The 27,421-nt window shown below is 43.0% G+C and overlaps 1 protein-coding gene across 4 annotated transcripts in view; it reads right to left on the bottom strand.

Moving 5' to 3' along the window:
* The window catches only part of tmcc1 (transmembrane and coiled-coil domain family 1), an 85,468-nt gene extending 60,835 nt beyond the window's left edge, over positions 1 to 24,633 (bottom strand). Inside the window, exons 1-5 of one of the 4 annotated variants that reach the window (XM_018092939.2) lie at positions 24,530 to 24,633; positions 7,634 to 7,680; positions 6,090 to 6,242; positions 5,367 to 5,458; positions 3,121 to 3,876 (exon numbers count right to left, since the gene is read on the bottom strand). In XM_018092939.2, coding sequence (XP_017948428.1) covers positions 3,121 to 3,648 — 528 coding nt within the window. In that variant the 5' untranslated portion in view covers positions 3,649 to 3,876; positions 5,367 to 5,458; positions 6,090 to 6,242; positions 7,634 to 7,680; positions 24,530 to 24,633. 4 annotated transcript variants of the gene reach the window in all.
* Positions 24,634 to 27,421: the final 2,788 nt, after the last annotated feature.

The raw sequence follows: 27,421 nt of genomic DNA on the forward strand, positions 1-27,421 counted from the left end.
GCTTTCCACCGGCAACAACAGGAGTTGCAAGTGGAAAGCCCTTTGCATCACTTTGTTTTCCGAAGTTGTTCGGAGTTACCTGCAGAAGGAATAGGAGGTGGGGTGTAGTATAATAAAATGTTACCAGTTTATTTACCCATTGCAACCAGATACGACCATAATTTGAAACACAGAAGTAAGAATAATGTTATAAGTTACAGGACAAGCCCATTAAGCCCATGTCACCACATAACATTTCAAATGGTCAATTTTTATAGTACTCTTTCCAGCTTTCAAATAGGGGTCACTGACCCCTGCAGCCAAAAAACTCTTGCTCTTTTATGCTAAAATGTCATTGTTACTTTTTATTCATTATCTTTCGATTCAGGCCCTCTCCTATTTTTATTCCAGTCTCAAACAATCAATCATGGTCGCCATCAGAAACTTCGGGGACTGGCACAAGTTTTTTTTATATTGGAACACAAGCATGCAGTACCAAAATTTTGGCCACGCCCCTTGTGTGTGCAATACAAATAGCTGGTGTTACTCTATCATAAGCAGATGGTAAGCTCTTTTGGGCAGGGCTCTCTTCACCTCTTGTATCGGTTATTGATTGCTTTATATGTTACTCTGTATGTCCAATGTATGAAACCCACTTATTGTACAGCGCTGCGGAATATGTTGGCGCTTTATAAATAAATGTTAATAATAATAATAAAATAATCGAGAGTTCCATAGATTAATGTGTTAATAAGAAGTGAGTCAGTTTATTTGTTGTCAGTAGGGTTTAAACCCTTCCCAACTACCTGCCCCTGCTCTGTGCTGTCATTGCTTGATATGGAAGTAACATAAGTTTTTGCATAAGTTACGTAAACTGTGTAAGTTTACGTAACAAGATATTGCTGTGGGGTCCAATAACTTGTCAATAGTAAAAATAATTAATGTGCTAATAAGGCAGTATTTTGATTGGGGGGCAAGTGGAGTTTATACATAAGTTATGTAAATTGCCTAAGCATAGTGGCCCAATGATGTTGCTGTGGGGCCCAAAAAGCAGTCATTTCTGCTGCTGGAAAGTTAATGTAGAAGACACGGATATAATTCAGTAAATGGATCCCAATGTAAACAGCTTATTGGGGGCAGGGGAATTTACCTTCAATTTTTACCTTAAATTAAAATAGTCTCAGAATATCACTCATTATACTAAAAGTTAGTTTTACTGTGAGCACCACCTTTAAGCAATACAACTGTCACATATGCCACTTTAATTTGTGCTTTCCACCTTTATCAGAACACAGGGTGCAAACTTTGCTCCAGTTCTCCAATTCATAGCACTTAATCAGTAGTTACAATTAACTGATCTGCTACTTGAAAGCATACGCCTGATTGGTTGGTTTAGTGGACCTGCAAGCATTATATATTATGTATATGTATACATTATAGATATTGTAACACTGATACGTCTGGAGTGATGCGGAGATCCACACAGACTTATCACATATATAAAAATACATTTACATAGGAATAAATTCATGCCTGTTATATGTATCATAAATTCTTGCAGAACCTACATTGGCTTTAAAAAGCTTTCTGGTAAATGTCTCCTCTGACAGTTCTTGTGCTTTTTGGGATTTTGGTAGTGTGCTATATTAAGAGCTTGAAGTCTTCTAGCACATATAAGTAATGGAGTATTTAATTGCCCATTTTCCCAACTCAATAATTCTCTCGCTCACTTTCCCTTTAATGCTTTTTCCTTTATATAAAATGAAAAGGTCCCAGAGACACAATTTTCTTTACTACTCTCTTGTTGAAAGATAATATAATGATCTTGTGTAATGATGTTGTAGAACTGTGAATATACTATTCTGTTCAAAAAAGCTTTTTAAATATCCTTTCGGAATCATTTGCAAATGGTTCACATCATCATAGGGAAGTCGCTGGTTCAGACAGTTATAAATTATATCATTAATCCACGAGGCATTGGCTGTATTTCTGTACAGATACAAGATACAGATACAAGCAAAAATGGTAATAAATGAATTTATTATTGAGCTTTATTAAAGGAGAAGGAAAGGCAGGGTAGCAAATGTCAGGCACCCCCCAGTGATTATAATCTTACCTGACACCCCTGGTGGCTGGTGTCCCTGTTTGCTGAAAAGTGCACCAGATTGGGTTGCTACTGCAGGGGTGCCATGCTGCCATCATCTCCTTCTGGATCTTCTTCTACATTCTGGTCTTGATATAGTTAAAGGCCAAATTTAGAAGAAAAAAGTTTTTACTCTACTGCACTTGCACATCTGGCCTGGGCCCAAAGAGGAGATTAAAGAAATGGAAGATCCCAGCATGGTGATCCTACAAAAGTACCCCAGGCCGGTGCTGTTTTCACTGAACAGAATTACCAGTTGGGCTTTCAGGTAACGGATTATAAGCACTGGGGGATTCCGGTTCTTATAACATTTGGCAGCCCTCAGGGATCATGCCTTTCCTTCTCCTTTAAGCTTATGGCACACATAGCGGATCCTTGCCGCTTGAATCGGCACTTTTCTGTGTCTGCACTCGGAGTCACCATCTTGGCCCAGCTGCAGGCACACAGAGCAGATTTCAGCTTAAAAATGCATAAGTATGCATTTCAGGCCAAAACCCACTCCGTCTGCCTGCACCCAGGCCAACGCAGTGACCCTGGGCACAGAAACAGGAGAGTGCTGATTCAAGTGTAGGAGCAGATACTTAGCCTGCATTCAGCCACAGGCTTATCCTTAATATGGCACTTTATAGGGACTCTTCAGCATCCAAACCAGCTGCCCTAGTGAAAGTTTTTAATCCATATCATATTCACACGCTAAAGTTAACTTTATCAGAAACCAATTAACCTGCTTGTCAGAGCAAAAACAAACTCCTTGCAGGTGGTGCCCTCATTGGAACTGGACCCCAGCACTTCACGGCAGTAGAGCAAACTACTGAGCTACCATGCTAAATAAGCCCAAGCAAAAACATATGTTGAGGATATGATGCTTGCAGAACAATGTGGCTGGCAAAACAAATGCAGTACTTGCTTTCTTTATCCAAGAAAAAAAAGAAAAAGTAAATAATAAATGTAATAAAGGTCATTTATGCACTAGGATTTGATTTTGTGCTTTTACTTACCCTTTCGACAGAGTCATCCCCTGATAGGTATGAAGAGTTAGGCACCTCCAAGGCAGAAGTAGAATGTGCATCAGTAGTAGAGGAGGAACGGGGTCGTCCTGGGTGAGAGAGCACAGCCATGATGTCCTGGGCCGAACGCCGACCTATCTGAGGACTTCCTCGTGTGTTTGGCTTTGCTTTGCGGTTCTGCTGCAAGCTGCTTCCTCTTTTCACCTTGGGTGGGGCACGGATCTGTTGCAAAACTCGATTCAGTGCTGTAGGTTGGCCAGTGCCCTCTGCATCCAGTGGCTGGGCATGCTCGGGTTCAGAGTCTAGCTCTGGTTGAACTTGCTGAATATCATGTGGGGAGACAGAAGAACGCCGCCTTTGATGCTGAAACAGATGCTTCAGCCCCTGGCCAATCACATTGATATTGTCAAAATGTGAGCCTTTGGCGGCCTTCTGCTCCCCATCTAGTAGTAGTCTCCTCCCTTCAGTACCTCCAGGATCTACATCATCGCAGACACTGTCATTGCCAGTGGCCTCCATTAGAGGACATCAATCTTGCCCTGCCCCCAGAGTAAGAGGATGTGCAGGTCTTTCTGGAACCACCGATTCTGTTTAATTTATTTGATTTTGAAATGAATGGAATAATCCCATAAAACAAGATGAAAGAGGTGTGGTGATGTCATGGGAGCAGAGAGGTCACTTCCATAAATGAATCAGTCATCATCTTAATGAGAGGTGGTGTCTGGTTTCTGAGTTCCTTAGAGAGATCTAGGGGAAAGAACACAGTAACCATTGCTGAGAGCCTTTAAAGTCGGATACTGACGGGAAAAGGATTTTCAGTGTAAGAAACACTTAAATGATACATTTTCAAACTTCCATTTATGTTAACAGCTTGCTTTTTTCACAGTTGAGACAAAACAACATAATCTTGAATTCAATGGACACTTGTGTTAAAGGGGATATAAACCCTACAAATATCACCTATTTGGTAAAAGCTCTCAACAAAAAAGCTCAACAGCTCTAAAAATGCTGTTACGCTTCTGTACTAGTGGAAATTAACAGCTGCCTTTTAAGAGTGAAGGTGACGGCGATGTCCCATCTTCTTTTCGGCTGATCCACAGCACATGCTCTGGGCTGCTGTCACTTACTTGTGCTTAGGGACCGACTCGAAATATACAGTACAAACCTCACCTTTTAATAATGTTAAGACTCCTAAGTGTGGCTTCTCAGCAGGAGCCCAAATACACTGAGCATGTGAGGTGTCACTGACACTCAAAAGATCTAAGATGGCAAGGTCCTGTGGTCAACTCTGAAGGCCTATTATAGGGCTCCTGAACCTCTTTGCAGGTACAGTAAGTTTAGTATATTGTCTGAGCATTCCTAGCTATATTCTTTTTTAGGCTTTAATTCTTCTTTTTAGGGGAACTCCATTCAAGAACTATTTTTTTGCAAAAGGAAAGAAAATTTAATTCTAAGCAACTCTGCAAAAAACATTAATACCACCGAATATTTTTAAAGTTATTTGCCAACATAATTGCTACACAAAACAGTTTGCTTCTGACTCCTGAAACAATGTATCAGAGGTAAGCATATTTATAGAGCTGGAGGAGAACTTATTTCTGCTAACTCTTGTTTTACATGACAACCAGAGAACAGAAAGCAATAAACAAATACTACTTTCTATAGCAATAACATTTATACATAACTTTAAAAACCGCTGAAAATATTGACTGAATGTATATTGGGATATAGACATTTTCTTTCATCATGCATAGAACTGTTTTAGGGTGGAGGTCTCCTTTAATGCTCACCATGTCATCAGGCTGAGAAAGTTTAATATATTGCATGTGCCATTTCAGCCCTCAGAGAAATTGTTTTGTCAGCTGCAAAAACATAACCTTTCCTCTAAAGGCTCTGGTAATATCACTTCTGATTACATTAAAGGGATACATTCACAAAACGGGACATTTTTAGAAACGTGTGCAAATATTACATTTCCTTCTTGATAATTTACTAGTTTTACCTGCTAAGACACTGTCATTTTTACTGTGACCAACAAGGGCAAAGGGTCTGCTGATTATATCAATGTGACACATAGAAGCCTTAATAGTTAAGGAAAAGGGATTCACCAACACCAAAACTTTACTGTTCACTGTTCATCACTTCTCCATTGTCGGAGTCAAGCAAGTGACTGAAGAAGCAGCAGCAGCTATGGTCAACCCTGGAAAAGACCCCACCCTAAATATCTTACTGCTCACCTAAGCTGCAAGTTTCCTAGGCAAGGATATTCCCTTGAACTTGGACGGTTAAATAAACACTCTTCTTTGATTTCCCAGAGCTGCCCAAGACCCTGAAGGGAAGGAAAAATTATGTTATTTATACATGGTAATTAAAAAAAGAATCCAACAGTTTGTATAAAATACACAAGAAAAAAGGAATGACCTGTAGAATATATTCTTATAAACATTGCCTAGTGATGTCATCAGATATAATCAGTGCTTAGTGATGGGACTTGGCACACTGGAACCATGTATTATAAAACATAATCTACCCCCATTATAAAATATGAGGATATCAGAAGTCATCATGTCCTTGAATAAAAACTCAATCTGCAGGTTTGTGCCTTTCCATGGTTGTGGAATTCAGTGGTGACTTCAAATATCCTTATATTTTACAACAGGGGTTATATTATTCCCTATGTAGCAAATGTATTTTATAAACTATTTCAGCTCTAATAAATAAACTTGAATCATATATTATTCTAGTTCTATAAACATATAAGCATGGACAGTGCTGCGTAATATGTTGGCGTTTTATAAACAAATGTTAATAATAATAATAATAATAATAATAATGGAGATGTATTGATCTGACACCACTACAACACCTCTCATCATTTAAAATTCCAGGAACTATCAGGCTGCTAGGGCCCAATTTACCCTAGCAACCAGGCAGCCACTTTTTTTTAGAACATGACTTACTATGTGATTTGACTTCACTGTCAACATTGCTTCCATCAGACTTTCTCAACCATGTCTTTAAGCTCGAGGAATTTTCTCATGTTATTTCTCTAGAATGCAAGCTCTTATGTGGGAGAGACACTGAGATTTGGTATTTGCTTACTTGCAGAGACTCTAAAGAAGGAAGTGGAGTGCATTCATGCAGATGAATTATTATGCTTTGGTTGAAATGACAAGTCTAATTAAAAAAAGAGTTAACTACATATTAAGAATGGTTAAAATCCTGCCTCACAATACTGGCCATCTGCGGTGGTTAAATCTGCCTGAATGCAATGAGCTTCACTCCCTTCACCTATAAAACGGTTAGTAGTCTGGGGGAGATCAGCTGTATGTGTAACTTGAAGTATTACTCACTAACAGCAGGCACTGGTAACTGGGATGGGTTCCACAGAAATGTTTAGGTATATTGATCAGTACCAGTAAATATCAGTGATCAAATCACCCTCTTTGTCATAGCCCAAAAAGAAGCCTGGGACAAATTCTTGTGTTAATTCTGTAAATGTGGTGCAAATTGCCAATCTTCATCTGGCCATTAGGCTGGGCATACACAAAAAGATCTGAGATCTTGGTAATGTTGCACAACCAGCAGATTTCTTTCTGAATTGGCCATAATAAAAATTGAAAAAAAATTAAAATCTGCTGTATAGATAATTGGCGGTCTATGGGCAGATTATGGTCAGAAAGGCTGTCACTCTGGCTCTACACAGCAATAAAAACTGCTAACACACTATGGAGAGTCCAAGTTGACAGCTACGGCTCTGTCAGTGCAAATACACATGAATACACCCACGGGCATTTCAGTGCATACATGGGTCACATTTCGGCACAAAAATGCATACATTTTTGTATTGAATTACACACCATTTGTGCAACATAATGTGACACCATATAGACCAGCTTGGGTGGGGAGCTTTTGTTGAAAAAACAGTCCTGTGGACAGTAATTTGCTGTACATAGGAAAAAATTATCACAAGTAAGGGGCCTGTTATCCAGAATGCTTGGAACCTGGGGTTTTCCGGATAAACGGTCTTTCTGTAGTAAGGATGTCTATACCTTAAGTGTACTAAAAACAACTGAAACATTAAAACCAAACCAAATAGGATTGTTTTGCCGTCAATATGAATTAATTATCTTAGTTAGCTTAGTTGAGTATGAGGTACTGTTTTATTAATACAGAGAAGTAATTTTTTTTAAAAATTGAATAAAACAAGTTCTATGGGAGATGGCCTTGCCATAATTTGGAGCTTTTTATGATAATGGGTTGCCGGATAACAGATCCCATATCTATAGAATATATTTGTCATCTACGAAACTCTGTCATCTATGGCCTCTCCTTTCAAGCAAGTCCTTACATAAAAACAGAACTATCCTGGAAAGTGTTATTTCATGGAAATGTAAAGTTTATAAAAGGGGAAAGGCATGGGATATGTTTGGTGTTTTATTCAGTAGCTCTTCTGATTCACTGAGTGCAACTTGCACAGTTGCACACTAAGGTATATACTTACTTCCATCCCTCTTTAGTGATGTTGTTGAGACCCACTCTCCCTCTCGGCTAAAAGTAATAGAAAAGAAGGTTTAAGAAAAGTTGAAACAGATATACAAATGTAAATGATGATCATTATGATGAAGGAAATAATCTTATTTAACCACAAGAAGCGTATGAGAGTAAGGAAGAGAGGTGCATTTCATATGAAACAAAGTATACAGCAAGATAGCTATGGACCCTGTAGAGATTCTGTAGAGAGATTCATGGCATCCCTTCAGCATGTGAGGAAGTACTTGGACAAACAGAGAAGCAAGTCTTGTTTGATGAAACATTTAATCCTATTTTTTTATTAAAAAAAAATAATTAATAAATAATTATAATGGCACTATGGAGATGTGCTTCATATCTTATAGACAATAATAACAATAACACATGTGCAGTGTAGGGTAGGAGGGATGCACCCTGTAAGCCTAGACAGGCATGGGGATACATTACCATTTGACAACAGACTAAGATCTAAAGTCTCCTTTTTTTGTATGAAACACAGTGCTGTGTTAACTACTACCTCCCTGTGTTAACTACTACTTCCCAAGGAAGCAGCCCCAGTGCATATTAAGTTACAGGACCCATTCAACCCCATTCTGGTTCTGGCCTGCACCCTCCTCCAGGACCCTACACTACTTAGTTGGCAGAACCCTCCCCTCAAGGGGGTCCAGGTTATAAGCCTGATGCCAACCCAAACCCGGAGTCCTGTTTGCCAACTCAATGTCTAGTCAAGCCTTTAGTTAGGCCAAGACACTAAAAGTCTACTAATAAGGGCATGCCAGGAAACCTGAAGGTGCCCAATCTATGCCCCATTTTTACTTGCTATCCAAGTAGCCCTCCAACAAAAGAAAATAATTATCTGATCCCTTTTAATAGGCATATAATTGGTACATGGAAAGCAAGGGGTTAACACAGGGGCTGCCTTTTCAAATAAGATGTACAGGTAAAGCAAGGTAAATGTGTTTTAATTGTGGGTTTAGATTGCGGGGGTTTAGAAAGACTGGGGATTAGAGAAATGCATTCTATGCCCATCCATCCAATGCCCTTGTACTTGCCATGATTTATATCTCCTCAATGCATTTCCCATCCTCCCGATTGCAGCAAAGCTATTTATATTCACACGCACAATAATATATTTTTATACACTCTACATGAAGTCTGCAGCCAAACTGATTGCTACAGCATGGCAGGAAATTTGGAGCTATATAAATATTCTACGTATCCCAATGATCCAAGGGCACGGTGTTCCTCTGGGCAGAAATGACAAAGCCCAAACTGAACAACACATTTACCTGGTGTTGGTGAACTGCAGTTACCTGGGTCTAGTTATTCAGCAACAGATCATAGTTGGGGCATATCTGCTATATCCATATAGCATATATATGCATATATATAAGAAAGGATGCAAAACAGGCGATTTCAAGCTAATATCATTATTGCCTGTTTGTGCTTGGAAAATGGAAATATTACATGGTTAATACTTTATGTAGCTTCTTATGAAATGTTTTTGCCTGAAGGAGATTCCAGATAATTGCACAAAAGTGCAGCAAAAGCTATTTCCTATGGGTGACAAAGCACCCTGCCTGTCTTTACCATAACAGTAGCCAGCATAGGTGCGGCCAAGCCACAAGTGGGCCAGGAGAAAGATACCATAACATACTGTCTATAAAAGATACTCCACCATCAGACATGTCAACTCAAACAAATTGTTAAGGAGAATCCCTATGTTGCTCCACCATCATCCAGTTAGCCACAGCAACAGCCCTGTCACCCACTCCCTGTAATTTGCACTCTTATAAAAAAAAAAAAGTATCACAAAAAATGTTTCACCCACCGAAGGTGCATCCTAACAGTCCACACTCCAGTGATGGGTGAAACAATAGTATTTTTGCTAGAATAGCACTCTATTTTGTACTGTACCCATACACCAGGGTGAGCTCTTAGTGTGAGTAGCAGTGCACACACATTCATATAAAGAAAAAGTGCCCTGGCTCGCTCAATCCGATCCGGTGACACACATGCACATACTGGGGAAATTATATGTTATAATAGGTGCCCTTTAAAATGTACCAAATGTATACCTATTAAACAGGCAATGCTCAGAACATACAGAAATGTGGGGTGGCAAAATAGAAAACATCCAGCTTGTGCGCTGTATAACATGAATCCAGACAATACATGAAGGCCAATGCACTTTGTTATTATTTTTTTTTACTGTTGGGCTGCCCCCAGAAGTTTGGGGCCCAGCCCCAGGGACAGTAAGTGAGAAATGTGGGGATAATACCTATTTGCACTCTCACACACTCTTGGGAGTCAATCATAATTTGAGGTTAGCTCTTATTTACTGTCCTTGATATTACTGAAAATACCATTATATGGCAGTGTTTTCATTAAGAGGGGCCCAAACATCTCCTACATCACTAATAGAGCAAAGAAAAGTTTGACCTACATACTATATTCCTGTATGCTAATGTTGTGTAAAATAAACCTTTAAAAGAAATACTGTATGCAGCAAAAATATAAATAAAGGGGGAAGCAGGGAGTAAAATAAAAATAGCCCTTTAATTTAGATATCAAACAAAAATAGCAACAGGCGTAAAGTCACACAAAGAATAAAATTAGTATTTGGCCCGAGTGCTCCAACTGAGCTCAGGAGACAGCAGTGCAAGAGGATTAAAAGTCAGTGATTTACAAGGAAGAAAGAGGCAATTAATCAAATAAAAGAGGGCTTCTGAGAGGTCCAAGTGAGAGAGCAGCAATAGCATTCCCTCCCGCTCAGGAGCAGTGAGTAGGAGAGAATCATTAGAAGAATGTGGAGGCTGAAAACAGAACAGACTGGCTGCCTGGGCTTCAATACTGAGGCAGTGGGGATCCAGGGCTGCTCTAATGGTAACAGCAGTGCTGGGGCGGAGGCTGAGAGGGAGTATAAAGAGGAGTGACGGAGAAATAGAGATATACACAACAGAAATGTGTTATTGCATGGAGCTGAGAAATCACAATGCACAAGTGGCACGGCGCTGTGTCACGCCACATCTCCTGCTCAAACTCAAAATCAATAAAGCTCTGTGTTAAAGAGATACCGGCATATTTTAGGACAGTATGTGTCTGTGTTTTCCCCGAGACCCCCAATGCTTATTTTTTACACTATTCCTGTGCTAAATTGAGACTGCACTGCTCCGAAAATGCATTCCTGTTGCCTTACCTTTGGATCGTGCCAAGTACAACACACTGCGATCAGGCTTAATCGTTTCTTCAGAATTTTCCCAACAATCAAGTTGAGTTGCCTTGTTTTACCACTGGCAAAAAGGTAAGACAAGGGGAAGGCATTTTCAGGAGCCCCCTCGTTTCAGAGTACTCTTAGTAGACTGGAAACATGCCACCACAAATACAAGAGTCTGTATGGAATGCTTAAAGAGCAAAAATGCCCAAAGTTGGTCCAAGAGAGCAGTTTAGCATGAGTGTATAACTTATTGTACATAGAACAATGTGCAGAGGTCAGCAATTGCCCAGGCATAAATCAGAATTAAGGGGTCCAATTTTTGCACTTGCATCTAGGGTTCAGTAAATGTGATCTCATTAACGATACCTGTCCAGAGTTGGGGGAAATATATTTATAATTTAAAAACATATACAGGTATAGGATCTATTACCTGGAATGCTTGTGAGTTTTTTCCAGATAAGTGATCTTTCTGTAATTTGGATTGCCATACTTAAGTCTGCTAAAAATCATTAATTTGTTAAATAAACCCAATAGGGTTATTTTGCCACTTGGATTCATGCAGTAATTCTAGGGCCAGACACAATGCATATACACACAGGAAATACAGCAACACAAGCCCCTTTAATTCTCATCCCTTCCCCAAGTGTAAATAGAAACAGAAATATATTCAAAAGAACTTTTTTAACTGCCCATTTAACCTGAAAGGTCAACCAAACAAAACGATTAAGCTGCCTTTAGAAAAACAGTGCCCATGTCCAGTACAAGAACTGGCAGAACCGGTTATTCCAGAGTGGGACGGATGTTTAGCTGAATAAATACTCAGTTTAAATTATATTGCCTACATTAAACCAAGAAAAAAAAAGGAGACACAAAATGTACTGTGTGTGAATTAATAAACATTTTAGTGGCTTTTTCCCTTGAGTTCAGGCTACTTACTTTACAAGGATACTGCGGAGAGAAATGATGACCAGATCGGGCACACAGACTGATCCAGCTGGTAAATTCTGCTGCCTGGCACTCACAGTCCCAGAGAGAGAGAGGTCATTCACAGACGTCCGCATTAATGCAGCAAGAGACTTGTACCAAAAATAACTGGAATGCCCGGCCAAGTCAGATGAAATATAACAATAAGGCTATGCTATAGATGAGCCAGGCACACAATGCCTTTGATTCATCATTATATAGTGTGACTGGGTGGTGCCTGTTACTACCTACACCACAATTTTCATTTCCTTGACCACATGTCTCATTTAATCTGACAATTATATACACACATTACAACCACCTCCTGCATGTTACTCAACTACTTTGCTGCCACTTGGCACAGACATTTCTGCCATGGACATGAGAAGAGTAATAACAGGTATTTCAGGTCATTCTTTCATTTATTAGAACAATGGTGTTTGACTGGGGCAAGGCATGCAGGAATATTACCCACTTCTGTGGGCTGAAACCAAGATAAAGATGTGCCAGACAGCAAATAAATTGCAGGTTAAAGGCCTCTGAATTATTGACGTTTGTTGCACTTGACAGGAGAGCGGCCAATGTTATCTTTGGCACAGAGTGGGATATGGAGCTGTTCCAACCATGACAGAAACCACAAGCCAAACACCTGTCCTATCATGTGGCCCATTACACAAATTACAAAGTGTCATAAGGACATTTGATGGGGACCCCTCTGTTGGTTTCAGGGTTCCGGGTTAGTAAAGATGCCAGATCCTGGAATAAAAGGCTTGGGAGCAGGCGTACGGCATGTGCAGAGATTGCATGCTGTTGCTTATTCCCCACGCACTTCCCAGCAGCCGTATGCTCTTGGCATGACTTACAGGTACATAACAGACTTGTTCTGATGGAGAGCTGGCATTAAGGAGACAATATCACCAAGCAACATGCGCTAATTCTGCTAAATACACCGGGGGCAAATTCAAATGCAACACCAGCTAAATTCAATTACAGCAAATGCACATCTGTTCTCATACGTGTACCGGCCAGGGCACAGCTGCGTATGGGAGACTGGCTGCAGTATTTCTATAGGTGTGTGTTTTCTTCTATGTCACTCAAAAAAACATATTTTATATCACCTCTTTTTAAGCCATTACATGGGAACTCCATATTCAGAAACAGAATTTGTTAAAGAACCCCACACAACACAGAAACCCCTAATATAACTATCACTGTAATCTATTCCTTCAAAAAAAGTATAAATATCTAACATTTCTTAACATTTTATTTTATTATATGCTGAAATCTAATTACAAAACAGTTCTTCTCTTTCTGCATCATTTCAAATAATGGCAGGGGTGGAGGGACTAAAACAATGATGTTACAAATTGTAACAAATTCTCCACAGTTTACAAACAGCAACTACATAACCAACAATGCATTGCACTGTGATGTTCCTTTCTTTATTAATATCACCTGTACAGGGAATTGATTTAAAGGATGCAGACTGAAGGTAGGCTGAGGACAGTCGGCTACTTGTACATTAAAGTCTCAAAGTAGTCAGACCTTATTATTACATTAAAAATCATGAAAATGCTGCATATTTTTTAACTGATGTATACTGCAAAGTTGCTTGAAATTATGTTTACAAAAAAACTTATGTTTTTCAAAAAACTTAAGTTGTGTGTGGCTGGAGTTCCCTTTTAGAGGAAACATCTATACATATTCATGTAACACTGCTCAGTCTTGTGATGCTGCAATGAAGTTAGTGAGGCAAGAAGAGTCATCTAACTTTTTTCAGTTCTAAGCCGAGTGACATCATAAAGCTGGCCATACACGCACCAATGATATCGTACCAAACCTTAAAGTCAATGGGAAATACACAGGCAGCATGTAATTTTCAAAAAATTCCTGTATAAAATGCAGCAATGGTGAATGTCATTTTGAACCTCGCCTTTCCAAGAAACCTACTCATTTATTTTACATTACTTGTACTACTGCAATGGCGAACCAACACCATACTTCAGTTCGAATATTACATTAATTCTACCTGAAAGTAAAGGGCACCTTGGGGGAAACAATAGTATCAAACACTCTGGTCCCAACAGAAGGGAGCATACACAGTCATTATGGGGGACATGGATAATGAGCAAGTGCCCCAGCTCGCTCATTATGGGACCGTTGCAACCCCTGCTATGTCCCACACACATGTATATAATGAGTAGGTCGAGGCACTTTATTATGTCGAGTTGAGGCACTCGTTATGTGCAGGTGTAGGGGGTCAGAGCACTTAATAAGGGGCTTTTCTTGGCAAAATCCTACTGTTTACCTATTCAGAGCGCAGGCTCTATTGTGGAGGAAACAATTTTTTAGGCGATAGCTACCCTTTAATGTACTAAGCTAAAATTCACAGTTTCTACAGAGGCAGTGCTACTGAATAGGGAAAGTCAATGTTGTAAAGTAGAACTCTTGTGCAGCTGTCTTATGTAGGAGAGATGCTGGGAGTTACAGTGTATCTATCCCTGGGATACATGCTTCTTCATGATTTATATGCACTTAGCTGTGAGCAAGGGCCAGAGAGATGACAAAACAACAACTTAAATGTGGAGGCCAATATTGCAGAATGCCTTTTTCTGTTTCAAAGTTGAACAGATAAAATACAACTATAAAATCTAATTTGTTACATGTTCATTTGTAACATAGTGAGTCGACAGGCTGTTACATATGTTACTTATTGATATGTGGCCTCTATACACATGGTTAAATAGAATGGGCAGCTCAGTATACTATTGCCACCCGGCCAATATTTAATAGGCTTGTCCCATATATTTGATGGCATTGCAATTAAATGAGCTTGGGAATATCAAAAAACAGGTTCTAAATTTACAGAAAGCCCATTTCCCATAGACTACATTGTAAGCAAACAATTCTAATTTTTAAAAATAATTTCCCTTTTCTCTGTAATAATAAAACAGTACCTGTACTTGATCCCAACTAAGATATAATTAATCCTAATTGGGGGCAAAACAAACCTATTTTGTTTACTCAATTTTTAAATGATATTTAGCAGACTTAAGTTATGGAGATCCAAATTATGGAAAGATCCCTTATCCAGAAAACCCCAGGTCCTGAGCATTATGCCCAATATGTCCACTGGCCACTATAAGGCTAATGTCAGACTAGGCATATGGCGTATATTTTTGGCAATCTTAAAAACGCTTGCCAAAAATACCGCCATTTGCCTCCTACCTGTGCCTGCACCCGAATGAATGGAATACGCTCGGGTGCAGGCACATGTAGCTGAAAAATCCGTTTTTATGCGGATATCAGCTACACGTGCCTGCACCCTAATGTATGCCATTTATTTGGGTGCAAGCACAGGTAGGAGGCGCAAGGCAGTATTTTCGGCAAGTGTTTTTCAGCTTGCCGAAAATATACGCCATACGCCTTGTCTGACATTAGCCTTAAGGCTGATGCCAGACGTGGCGTAGGGCTGATATTTTCGGCAAGCGGAAAAACACTTGGCGAAAATACAGCCCTACGCCTGCTACTTGTGCCTGCATCCGAATGAATGAGATACGCTCGGGTGCAGGAACATGTAGCCAAAATACGCATAAAAACGCAAGATAATGCAAAGTCTCGCGTTTTCATGCGTATATCGGCTACATGTGCTTGCACCCGAGCGTATCTCATTCATTCTGGTGCAGGCACAAGTAGCAGGCGTAGGGCTGTATTTTCGCCAAGCGTTTTTCCACTTGCCGAAAATATCAGCCCTACGCCATGTCTGCCATCAGCCTAAAGTGTTGCTTGAAACAACTCTCAGGTGATGCTTATCTAAACAAGCGTTTCAAGGCAATTCCCATAGACCAGTGCTGTCCAACTGGCGGCCCGCGACCCCCCTCTGTGTGGCCCCCCACCTGTCTGGCTGCTTTGATGGCTTACCTTTGAGTAAGCATTAAATGGTATCAGTACTGAGATTAACTGGCCCCCTGCATGGTTCTCACCTCAGATTCAGGCTGTAATCAGGCTGTATTGTTTAAATATGTAATCCCCTGTGTTTTTCACACCTTTTAGTTTCTGCATTGTTCACCCCCTGCAGTGTTCACACCTCAGGCTCAGGCTGTATCACTCCCATTGTTCACTTCTTCACACCTCAGACATAGGTACTGTAGGCAGAGTATGGCACATACAGCCAGCATAGGTCAGGGAGGGTATGGCACACACAGGCAGCATAGGTCAGGGAGGGTATGGCACACACAGGAAGGGTAGGGCAGGCAGAGTATGGCACACACAGGAAGGGTAGGGCAAGCAGAGTATGGCACACACAGTCAGGGTAGGGCAGGCATAGTATGGCACACACAGTCAGGGTAGGGCAGGCAGAGTATGGCACACACAGTCAGGGTAGGGCAGGCAGAGTATGCCACACACAGTCAGGGTAGGGCAGGCAGAGTATGGCACACACAGTCAGGGTAGGGCAGGCAGAGTATGGCACACACAGTCAGGGTAGGGCAGGCATAGTATGGCACACACAGTCAGGGTAGGGCAGGCAGAGTATGGCACACACAGTCAGGGTAGGGCAGGCAGAGTATGGCACACACAGTCAGGGTAGGGCAGGCAGAGTATGGCACACACAGTCAGGGTAGGGCAGGCAGAGTATGGCACACACAGTCAGGGTAGGGCAGGCAGAGTATGGCACACACAGTCAGGGTAGGGCAGGCATAGTATGGCACACACAGTCAGGGTAGGGCAGGCAGAGTATGGCACACACAGTCAGGGTAGGGCAGGCAGAGTATGGCACACACAGTCAGGGTAGGGCAGGCAGAGTATGGCACACACAGTCAGGGTAGGGCAAGCAGAGTATGGCACACACAGTCAGGGTAGGGCAGGCAGAGTATGGCACACACAGTGAGGGTAGGGCAGGCATAGCATGGCACACACAGTCAGGGTAGGGAAGGCAGAGTTTGGCGCACACACAGTCAGGGTAGGGCAGGCAGAGTATGGCACACACAGGAAGGGTAGGGAAGGCAGAGTATGGCACACACAGTCAGGGTAGGGCAGGCAGAGTATGGCACACACAGACAGCATAGGACAGGCAGAGTGCTGCCTGTGTGTGCCATACTCTGCTTGCCCTATGCTGCTTGTGGGAGGTGAACCTGGCAGGGGTTTGTTGTGGGAGTTTGTTAGCAGTTGGAAATAGCCATTAAATGGTCCCAAAGGTGTGTAATTATGTACTGGGGGTTGCTCTGCTATCCACAGGGGAGGAGGAGGCATATGGAATTTAAGGGTATATCTTAATATGACATAATTCTTTCACATATGAATGATGGTTGATATCCCCACAGTAAGGACCAAGCATTTGGGATTTTGCTGTGCTACCACCATTGTGATAAAATAGGTGTGGTTTGAAGTGGGTGTGGTTTCAAAAAGGGGAGTGGTCAAACTGGCTTCCATTAGCGGCCCTCCACCATGTATGCTAGAGAAATTCCGGCCCTCGGCACCGTAGAAGTTGGACAGCACTGCCATAGACTATATGATATAAAGAGGAATATCGGCAATTGGGACAGTGAATTGGGACTGCTAGGACGTAGCCAGCCACATTAACCTGTATGTTATTGCCTTAAGTAGGACACTGGATGGAAAGGCTTGTGGAAGTTAGTTGGCACAGGGTCTATTTATGGGGGATGGGCATACTGTTGGCAAAGATCCTAATGATGCCTCACAATGCACCTAGAATGAATGCAGCATGTCTTTCAGAACTAATTCCTCCCCATCCTGTTACACTAATTGGTCCATTTAGAGCTCTGGCTTTTATGAAGTTGTCCTGGATAACAAACTAAGTACTTACTAACAATTAAGTACTTAACATAACGACTTTGGGTACTCGTGTTATAGGCATATGAGCCCCATGCATACCCAGCTATAGTCAGTGCTACTCAATGTGCACATTGTACACAGACATTTTATGGCACAGTCGTTTCCTGCCCAAGCTTATAGCTTCCAAATCAACCTGGGCTGTAGGGCACAGTCACTTTCATGAACAACCGACAGTTCATGCAGCAGTCCCGGGCAGAAGAGCACATTTTAAATATATCTACACAGGTGGCAATGTCATTAGCCAACCCAGCATACTACGGGTCATAACTATATTTCATATCACAGAGCTCACCCTCTTCTGCTGTTGTTTCTCTATTCCTTTAGAGCACTGAAACATCACTAGCACAGGATAATGTCACCTTCTGTCACAACCATGAGCAGGTTTGGATCACTAATATTAATCAAGGTGCCTAAAAGAGGCAGTGGTAACTATGGTGGGGTTTAGTATTGATTAAGATGTATGTCAGGTGGCCAAACACCATAAGATCTGCTCGTTTGGCGAGGTCGCCTGATTTTCGGCCAGATATCGGTTGGGCCGATAGTGATACACAGGCAGATAAGCCCAAGGGCTGAATCAGCCGATTAAATCTGTATGGCCACATTTAAGCTTTACAATTCGCATGGCAACAATTAAATGCCATCCTTCAACAAAGTAAAAGCCAGGACTCGGTGGCAAAATGATGTGGAAAAGATGGCCACAAAATACTGACATGTTAATTATGCAAGTTAAATAGATTATGCTGTAAAAGAAACAGTAAATCAGCTTTTATTCTCACCAGGCCTGCCAATGAATGTACATTAAATGGCTCTCGTGGCAAGAGATGTATAAAAATAGCACAGAGCGAGCGTCCTTCACGCAGAAAGCATAGCAATCCTGGGAGGGAGATGAGAAATAGAAAGAGAAGGACACTGCAGAACGAGAGCTTACGGGCAAATTGGAAGGGTGACTTTTAGTGTATGTGACTAATGCATTTCACCCCCAAGGAAATATATCTCCACAGGTGCCCCATATTTAGCTCCAGTTAACGTCCAAGCCAAATAGAAGCAAGGGACCCTTAAGATTTACAAATTTACCGTGGAGCTGCTAGTCAATGAGACCTAGATACAGACACCAAACCTACGTGCTCATCGACTCTGGGGCAGGCATGGGCAACCTAAAGATGCTACTGAACTACAACTTCCAGAAACCCAGAGCCTTCAGCAAACAGGGAGATGTTGGAGGCCAGCAGCTGTCATAGCACCTAGCAACCTCTATGCTGCTCAGCTGTGGAAGGATTCTGGGATCTGTAGTTGTGCAACAACTCCACTTATAAACATTGGAAAAACTTGTCCTAAATTAAAACTTGACTCAACATGTATTAAGTAATGAAATCACCCCACTGACAGAGTTGGAAACAACAGAAACCCTTACTCCCCATTTAGAAGACACCGTACCAAACGCTTACTTCCTCCCTATTGCTAAGTAGGTAGTATTTAAACAAGCGTCAGCTTTATTCAGAGGAAAATGCCGTTTTGGGGACCTTGTCATCTGAGGCGATTTTCCCGGGGCAATAGCACCCTGTCTGCCGGCACCCTTAGCTGTTTCAAACTGGTTACAATACATTGTTGAGCACCAGCTGCTTTAGTCCCTACTGATCATGCTCCCACAGCGATACTGTCCCTGTTACAATTGATACATTATTTGCTGTTATTGCTCTGATTCTGCTGAGAAATATATCAACTAATGTATCACAATACAATAATAGGAGGCGGTCTAGGATTTGTTAAAACTGGCTGATAGACAGCTCACTAATCGACACCCCTGCACTAATACAAATACAGTGAAACCTCAATTTTGAGATACCTTGATTCTAATCTTTTCCAGATATTGTACTTTTTTTGTGGTCCTATCAACTTCTATCATGTTTCCCCAGGTTTTATACCTACATAGTGTCCTGATGTTCCCAAAAATGGCAATATCGCACACCCGTGGGTGGGCATAGGTGGCATCCGTTTTACAGATTTTACACTGTTTTTTCCTGGTCCCCATGTAAAACATAAATTGGGGGTTTTACTGCAGTATGTTTCCAGGTTTCACTATGATTTATACCATGCTGTATGTAGGTCTGGTAACAGTACATTATAACCCACTTTTTGCACAGAACAAATTCTTTAACACTTTAGGTGACATAGCTCACAGCACAGAAAGGGTAAAAGGAAAGTATGGAGCATGTGATTCAGACACAGCTTTACATTAAATTCAGACAGGACATTTATCTGGTACTGCTGTTTAACACTGTACCACTGCCAGCATAAAGCTCTGTATCGCTCTCTTTCACAAGACGGTGGAAGGTACATAAAGAGTTAAAGGTTAACCAATGAGCCCCACGGAAAACGTTGCTAGCAATGGCAGCACAGGTAACTTTTTACAGAAGTGAGGGGAAGGCACTTTCCGCCAGCACCGCCCATGCCACAGTGTGCCAGTACCAAGCCACCAGCCTCCTGAGAAAGAAGCAAAGTGTTCCTAAGATACAGAGCCTGGCAGCATCCCAAAGCTCTATTTGTCATCTGTGCTGGGTTTGAAAAGTGGAGAAAAGAATCGTCAAATGGTTCCCAGGAAAAGGCAAATATGAAAGTTTAGTGATAAGAAACGGGAGCAAAGTTAAACATGGAAGGTCAGAATAAAAATAAAATACATGTTTATTTATAGTAAAACACTAGGTAATGGGTTCCTCTCGTGTGCAAAGAATTACCAAACCTGTTGCTTTATCAAAGAATTCAGTACTGTAAGTTAATACCATGAGCGTTTGCTCCAGTATTGCTGTACTTCAGTCAGACATATTGTAGCACTTGAATAATAAGGCAGAGTAATCCCTATAAAGCAAGACACATGAGAGATGCCCACAGGTTCTGTTCCACTGCATCTGCTGGATTTTGCACTCAGACACCTACTGCTCCTGTTTGTGTACAACAGCAGAGGGAAAAATACAGGAAATAACTTCAGTCCATAAACATCTGTGTTTTCATGGGAAACATGGTCCCTATATTTGAAGGACTTTCTTGGCTCTAAACATAGTGTATTCAAGATGCCCTGACCCTCGCTGTGACAGAGAAAAATATGCCAGGATTCTGAAAGCACATGAAGCACAGCACAAACGGACATGTACACACAGACTGTACTGCAATCAGAATTGTACTCCATACATTTTACATTCCAGTAAACTAAGCACGTCCATCTATTCATCAGTATTGTAAGATTTATTTTTTTCATTCACAGCACTGTCCTGGTTTCACTCCAGGAAAAAACAGTTTCAAGTCCTAACACAATCATCAGAAGAATGGCACAGCAGGAAAATCTATGCAGAGAGTGACCCTCGCCAGCACCAGTACAGTGGCTCACAGCAATGAATCAGACACTTGTAGAATCAACTCTAAATGCACTAATTTATGATTGGTTGTTATTGGTTACCACACTTGGATATTTGAATGCATAAGCAATTATTAGAAGGGGGTTTCGATAAGGAAAAAGGTAAGAGACAGATCAGGAAGTCAGATTTAGATCCCACCCTTGACCCCAAAGTTTAATTGATTTAAGAAAGCTAGATGATGTTATACACAGCAAAAATTGTCCAATAACTAATTTGGGGCCTGCTAGAAATAGAGTAGGAGGCAAATTGTTAACAAAGATCTGCTACAGATGAAAAGGCAGGATAAGTGAGGAGAAGGAAAACAACTCAGACGTAAAGCAATGTAATTTCCAGGGACTGGTCCGATTGCTATCTTGGAGTCAGGAAGGATTTTCTTCCCCCCAGGCAAATTAGAGAGGCTTCAGAAGGGTTGTTCTGCCTTCCTCTGAATCAAATAGCGGTTAGGCAGGTTATACATAGGCATATAAGGTTGAACTTGATGGACATATGTCTTTTTTCAACCTAACTTACTATGCAATAGTGCAGGGCAGGATAGAGTTGGTAAAAGCGTTAGAAGAGCAAGAAAGGGGGTCTAAATCTAAAGTGCAAAATCAACAAAATAGCAAAAGTACTGGGAGTAAGAAAACAGCACAGGTTGTAGGTGATATGCTGTAGAAGAGTGGAGGGTTAGACATGGGACAAAACACACGAGAGAACCACCAAAATCGACAACCTGACAATACAGGATTAGCAGGTTTGCACACAAAAAAGAAAGAGTCAAACAGCAGCACAGAAACAGGGAGATGCATATAATGAAAAGGTGGCCAAAGGTGGCCATTTTCTTCCCATCATTGAAAATCGATCGTTTGGCCTGTGTGCATGGAACGTTGAGACCCTAGACTGTAAGCTCCACTGGAGCAAAGAATGTTAAATAAAAACAATCCCTGTAAAGTGTTGTGTAATATATTGAAGCCGTGCTAATCATTGGGTTTGGCCATTCCAGCAGGTGTGAGTGTGGTTGTAGTCAGAACAAGCGGGAGAGGAATGGCCTATCTCTGCTGCAGAAGGTTAGAGATACAGGCATGGGTGGACTGATACAGGGATGGGTGGGCTGGCACAGATATGGAAAAAGGAAACTGTTGGGAAGAGCAAGTTGGAAGACTGACAGGAAACAAAAAGAGCCAAGGAATGGAAAAGAAGAGCAGACTATAACAAGCCTCGTGAGAGCAGTACATGGAAGAGCCCAGCAGAGCAACCCGAGAGAAAAGAGCATAAAGCCATGGCCCAGAAATAAAGCCAATACATTCCCCAATACTGTAACACACAGAGGCAAGTAGCACTGCCCATACAGAAATGTTACAGCCTGCCTGCTGGTGACAAGTAGCCAGTTAGAACACAAACACCAGAACAATAATATTTGCACAATCTGTATGCCCTCCCTGTGCCTCATACTCATTTCACACCAAGGGGCAGATATATATAAATGTGAGATTATAGTTTGCCTCAGTAAAATTCACTCACTTTCTAATAAGCAGATTTCAGCTGCTGATTCAGGTCCTGCAGAGCGACTCTGCAGCTTATGTGCCTGTGTATGGGCACTCCCAAGGGGCCAGATCTTGATCGGAAAGGTTTGATTTCCTGGCAAATCGGGAACCACACTGGCTCGTTGATGCGGCCCTCAGTCTGACTGCACCTATGCCTGCCATTGTAATTCAATTGTTTGGCCCAAAGGCTGGCAACCTAGTCAAACAAGCGGATCTCACCATGCCACCTTTGCACGTTCAGCACTTGTGCAGCAACAATTCCAGATATATCCTGTGACTGAGTCAATTTTCAACACTCTTAGGATACCCTGACAACCATTGCTTGGTACCATTATGCTGGAGGAGCAGCCTGCATTGTTAGACTACAGCTCCCAGCATGCACTAACAGGCCTTGATAGTCGCCAGTGGCTAAGAGGCAGCATTTATGCGAGCACATCACCAGTAAACTTCCAAGCATCAGCTGGCAGCCTTTAGCAGAAATAGAGGAAGGAAGCATATTGCACATACATCTCCAGCTGAGGTTAAACTACAGCTCTCAGCACTCCTTACAGCTGGCAGAGGGCAGCAGGCTGGACAGCTCAGTCACAGCCAGTTCTCATGCATAAATATATATAGGATGGAAGAGCAAAGTGACACAGACGTATGTATAGATACATACAAGCATCAGTTGGCAGCCTTTAGCAGAAATAGAGGAAGGAAGCATATTACATTACATTAACATTTATTTATAAAGCGCCAACATATTCCGCAGCGCTGTACAATAAGTTACATACATTGGACATACAGAGTAACATATAAAGCAATCAGTAACCGATACAAGAGGTGAAGGGGCCCTGCCCAAAAGAGCTTGCAATCTACAAGTATTAACATTTATTTATAAAGCGCCAACATATTCCGCAGCGCTGTACAATAAGTGGGTTTCATACATTGGGCATACAGAGTAACATATAAAGCAATCAGTAACCTATACAAGAGGTGAAGAGGGCCCTGCCCAAAATTATTGCACATACATCTCCAGCTGAGGTTAAACTACAGCTCTCAGAACTTCTTACAGCTGGCAGAGGGCAGCAGGCTGGACAGCTCAGTCACAGCCACTTCTCATGCTTAAATATATATAGGATGGCAGAGGAAAGTGACACAGACATATGTATAGATACATACAAGCATCAGTTGGCAGCCTTTAGCAGAAATAGTGGAAGGAAGCATATTACACAGTAGATACATCTCGAGTTGAGGTTAAACTACAGCTCACAGCACCCCTAACAGCTGGCAGAGGGCAGCAGGCTGGACAGCTCAGTCACAGCCACTTCTCACGCATACATACATACATACATACATACATATAGGCTGGGAGAGGAAAGTGACACAGATGTATGTATAGATAAATGTATAACAGAATATACATATATGTACATACATAATGGTATACACACCACCCACCAAAGACAGCAGGACTAATGGCAAGCAGTCTGTGCATAGTCACTGCATCCAAATGACAAACTATTAATACAAAGCATACAAAGTCTGTGTGCAACTCCCCAACCTGCGGCAATGAAAGGGCAAATGTATCACCAACACCGGGCTAATTTGCACCAGCGCAGTAGCCCATAGCAACCAATAAGTTTTTTTCTTCGGCCAGTTGCAGGAAGAACTATGGAGATAAAAACCTGATTGGCTGCCGCGGCTTAATGCCCAGGAGGTGCATACCTGCCCAGTGTTGCTAAATGAGCCCCCAAGCTAAGGCAGGACAATGCTGTAGCGGCATTCTCTCACAGACTAGCCCTATCACTAATTCCACAAAAGCACAAGACCATCTTTAGTACTACCCACACCGCGCTGTAAAACATAAATGTATGAGCAGTGGTCATGCCACTATAACAGACATGCATTCGCTTCTCACTCACTGATTTCTCCAGCAGCTCCAGTCCAGAGTGAACACACCCGCTCTGCCCTCACTCGGCGTCAATCGTCATGACGCAAAGGGGCGTGTCATAGCCCGGGCGGGGCTACGAAGTTAGGTGATCGGCCGGGGACAGATAACTCCGCCCCGAATCTGCTGATGTAGCCGCGCCCACCTTAGATTTCACTACTCCTCCACCGTTTCTGGACCGCCTACAGCGCTGTAAAGATTGCCAATTAGTAGTTGCTAATGAATCTGTCCGTGTAATATTGGCCTGGCGTTAGCTATATACAGTATATAGGCGCAGCTCTCTGCGATTTATATCTGTCTAATACATTTGTCGGCAAACCGTGAACAGTGTTTTATTCTTTGTGAGGATGGAGGAGAATTTGAAGACCTTAGCTCTTAGTTTGCGTATTTTATATATATAACGTTTCCCAGATGCAAGAAATAGTAATTCTAAGCAACTTTAGTATCCTCCTATTAAACTCCTGTTACACATCTCTAATATGTTTGTAAATGTGTCAACTAGGGATGCACCAAATCCAGTATTGTGTTTGGGATTTGGCCGAACCAAATCGGAATTCTAAAAATCATGAGACTTTTTGTGACGTGAAGATGCAGCGCGCGCACCCACTCATAGGAAGTGTACTGCGCCACCCACCCATAGGAAGTGTACTGCGCCACCCACCCATAGGAAGTGTACTGCGCCACCCACCCATAGGAAGTGTACTGCGCCACCCACCCATAGGAAGTGTACTGCGCCACCCACCCATAGGAAGTGTACTGCGCCACCCACCCATAGGAAGTGTACTGCGCCACCCACCCATAGGAAGTGTACTGCGCCACCCACTCATAGGAAGTGTACTGCGCCACCCACCCATAGGAAGTGTACTGCGCCACCCACCCATAGGAAGTGTACTGCGCCACCCACCCATAGGAAGTGTACTGCGCCACCCACCCATAGGAAGTGTACTGCGCCACCCACCCATAGGAAGTGTACTGCGCCACCCACCCATACCACCCATAGGAAGTCTACTGCACCACCCACCCATAGAAAGTGTACTGCGCCACCCACCCATAGGAAGTGTACTGCGGCACCCACCCATAGGAAGTGTACTGCACCACCCACTCATAGGAAGTGTACTGCGCCACCCACCCAAAGGAAGTGTACTGCGCCACCCACCCAAAGGAAGTGTACTGCGCCACCCACCCATAGGAAGTGTACTGTGCCACCCACCCATAGGAAGTGTACTGCGCCACCCACTCATAGGAAGTGTACTGCACCACCCACCCATAGGAAGTGTACTGTGCCACCCACCCATAGGAAGTGTACTGTGGCACCCACCCATAGAAAGTGTACTGCGCCACCCACCCATAGAAAGTGTACTGCGCTACCCACCCATAGAAAGTGTACTGCGCCACCCACTCATAGGAAGTGTACTGCGCCACCCACCCATAGGAAGTGTACTGCGGCACCCACCCATAGGAAGTGTACTGCGCCACCCACCCAAAGGAAGTGTACTGCGCCACCCACCCATAGGAAGTGTACTGAGCCACCCACATATAGGAAGTGTACTGCGCCACCCACCCATAGGAAGTGTACTGCTCCACCCACCCATAGAAAGTGTACTGCGCCACCCACCCATAGAAAGTGTACTGCGCCACCCACCCATAGGAAGTGTACTGCGCCACCCACCCATAGGAAGTGTACTGCGCCACCCACCCATAGGAAGTGTACTGCGGCACCCACCCAAAGGAAGTGTACTGCGCCACCCACCCAAAGGAAGTGTACTGCGCCACCCACCCATAGGAAGTGTACTGAGCCACCCACATATAGGAAGTGTACTGCTCCACCCACCCATAGGAAGTGTACTGCGCCACCCACCCATAGGAAGTGTACTGCGCCACCCACCCATAGGAAGTGTACTGCGCCACCCACCCATAGGAAGTGTACTGCGCCACCCACCCATAGGAAGTGTACTGCGCCACCCACCCATAGGAAGTGTACTGCGCCACCCACTCATAGGAAGTGTACTGCGCCACCCACTCATAGGAAGTGTACTGCGCCACCCACCCATAGGAAGTGTACTGCGCCACCCACCCATAGGAAGTGTACTGCGCCACCCACCCATAGGAAGTGTACTGCGCCACCCACCCATAGGAAGTGTACTGCGCCACCCACCCATACCACCCATAGGAAGTCTACTGCACCACCCACCCATAGAAAGTGTACTGCGCCACCCACCCATAGGAAGTGTACTGCGGCACCCACCCATAGGAAGTGTACTGCACCACCCACTCATAGGAAGTGTACTGCGCCACCCACCCAAAGGAAGTGTACTGCGCCACCCACCCAAAGGAAGTGTACTGCGCCACCCACCCATAGGAAGTGTACTGTGCCACCCACCCATAGGAAGTGTACTGCGCCACCCACTCATAGGAAGTGTACTGCACCACCCACCCATAGGAAGTGTACTGTGCCACCCACCCATAGGAAGTGTACTGTGGCACCCACCCATAGAAAGTGTACTGCGCCACCCACCCATAGAAAGTGTACTGCGCTACCCACCCATAGAAAGTGTACTGCGCCACCCACTCATAGGAAGTGTACTGCGCCACCCACCCATAGGAAGTGTACTGCGGCACCCACCCATAGGAAGTGTACTGCGCCACCCACCCAAAGGAAGTGTACTGCGCCACCCACCCATAGGAAGTGTACTGAGCCACCCACATATAGGAAGTGTACTGCGCCACCCACCCATAGGAAGTGTACTGCTCCACCCACCCATAGAAAGTGTACTGCGCCACCCACCCATAGAAAGTGTACTGCGCCACCCACTCATAGGAAGTGTACTGCGCCACCCACCCATAGGAAGTGTACTGCGCCACCCAC

Source organism: Xenopus tropicalis, chromosome 4 (assembly GCF_000004195.4).
Source record: "Xenopus tropicalis strain Nigerian chromosome 4, UCB_Xtro_10.0, whole genome shotgun sequence".
Classification (NCBI taxonomy): domain Eukaryota; kingdom Metazoa; phylum Chordata; class Amphibia; order Anura; family Pipidae; genus Xenopus; species Xenopus tropicalis.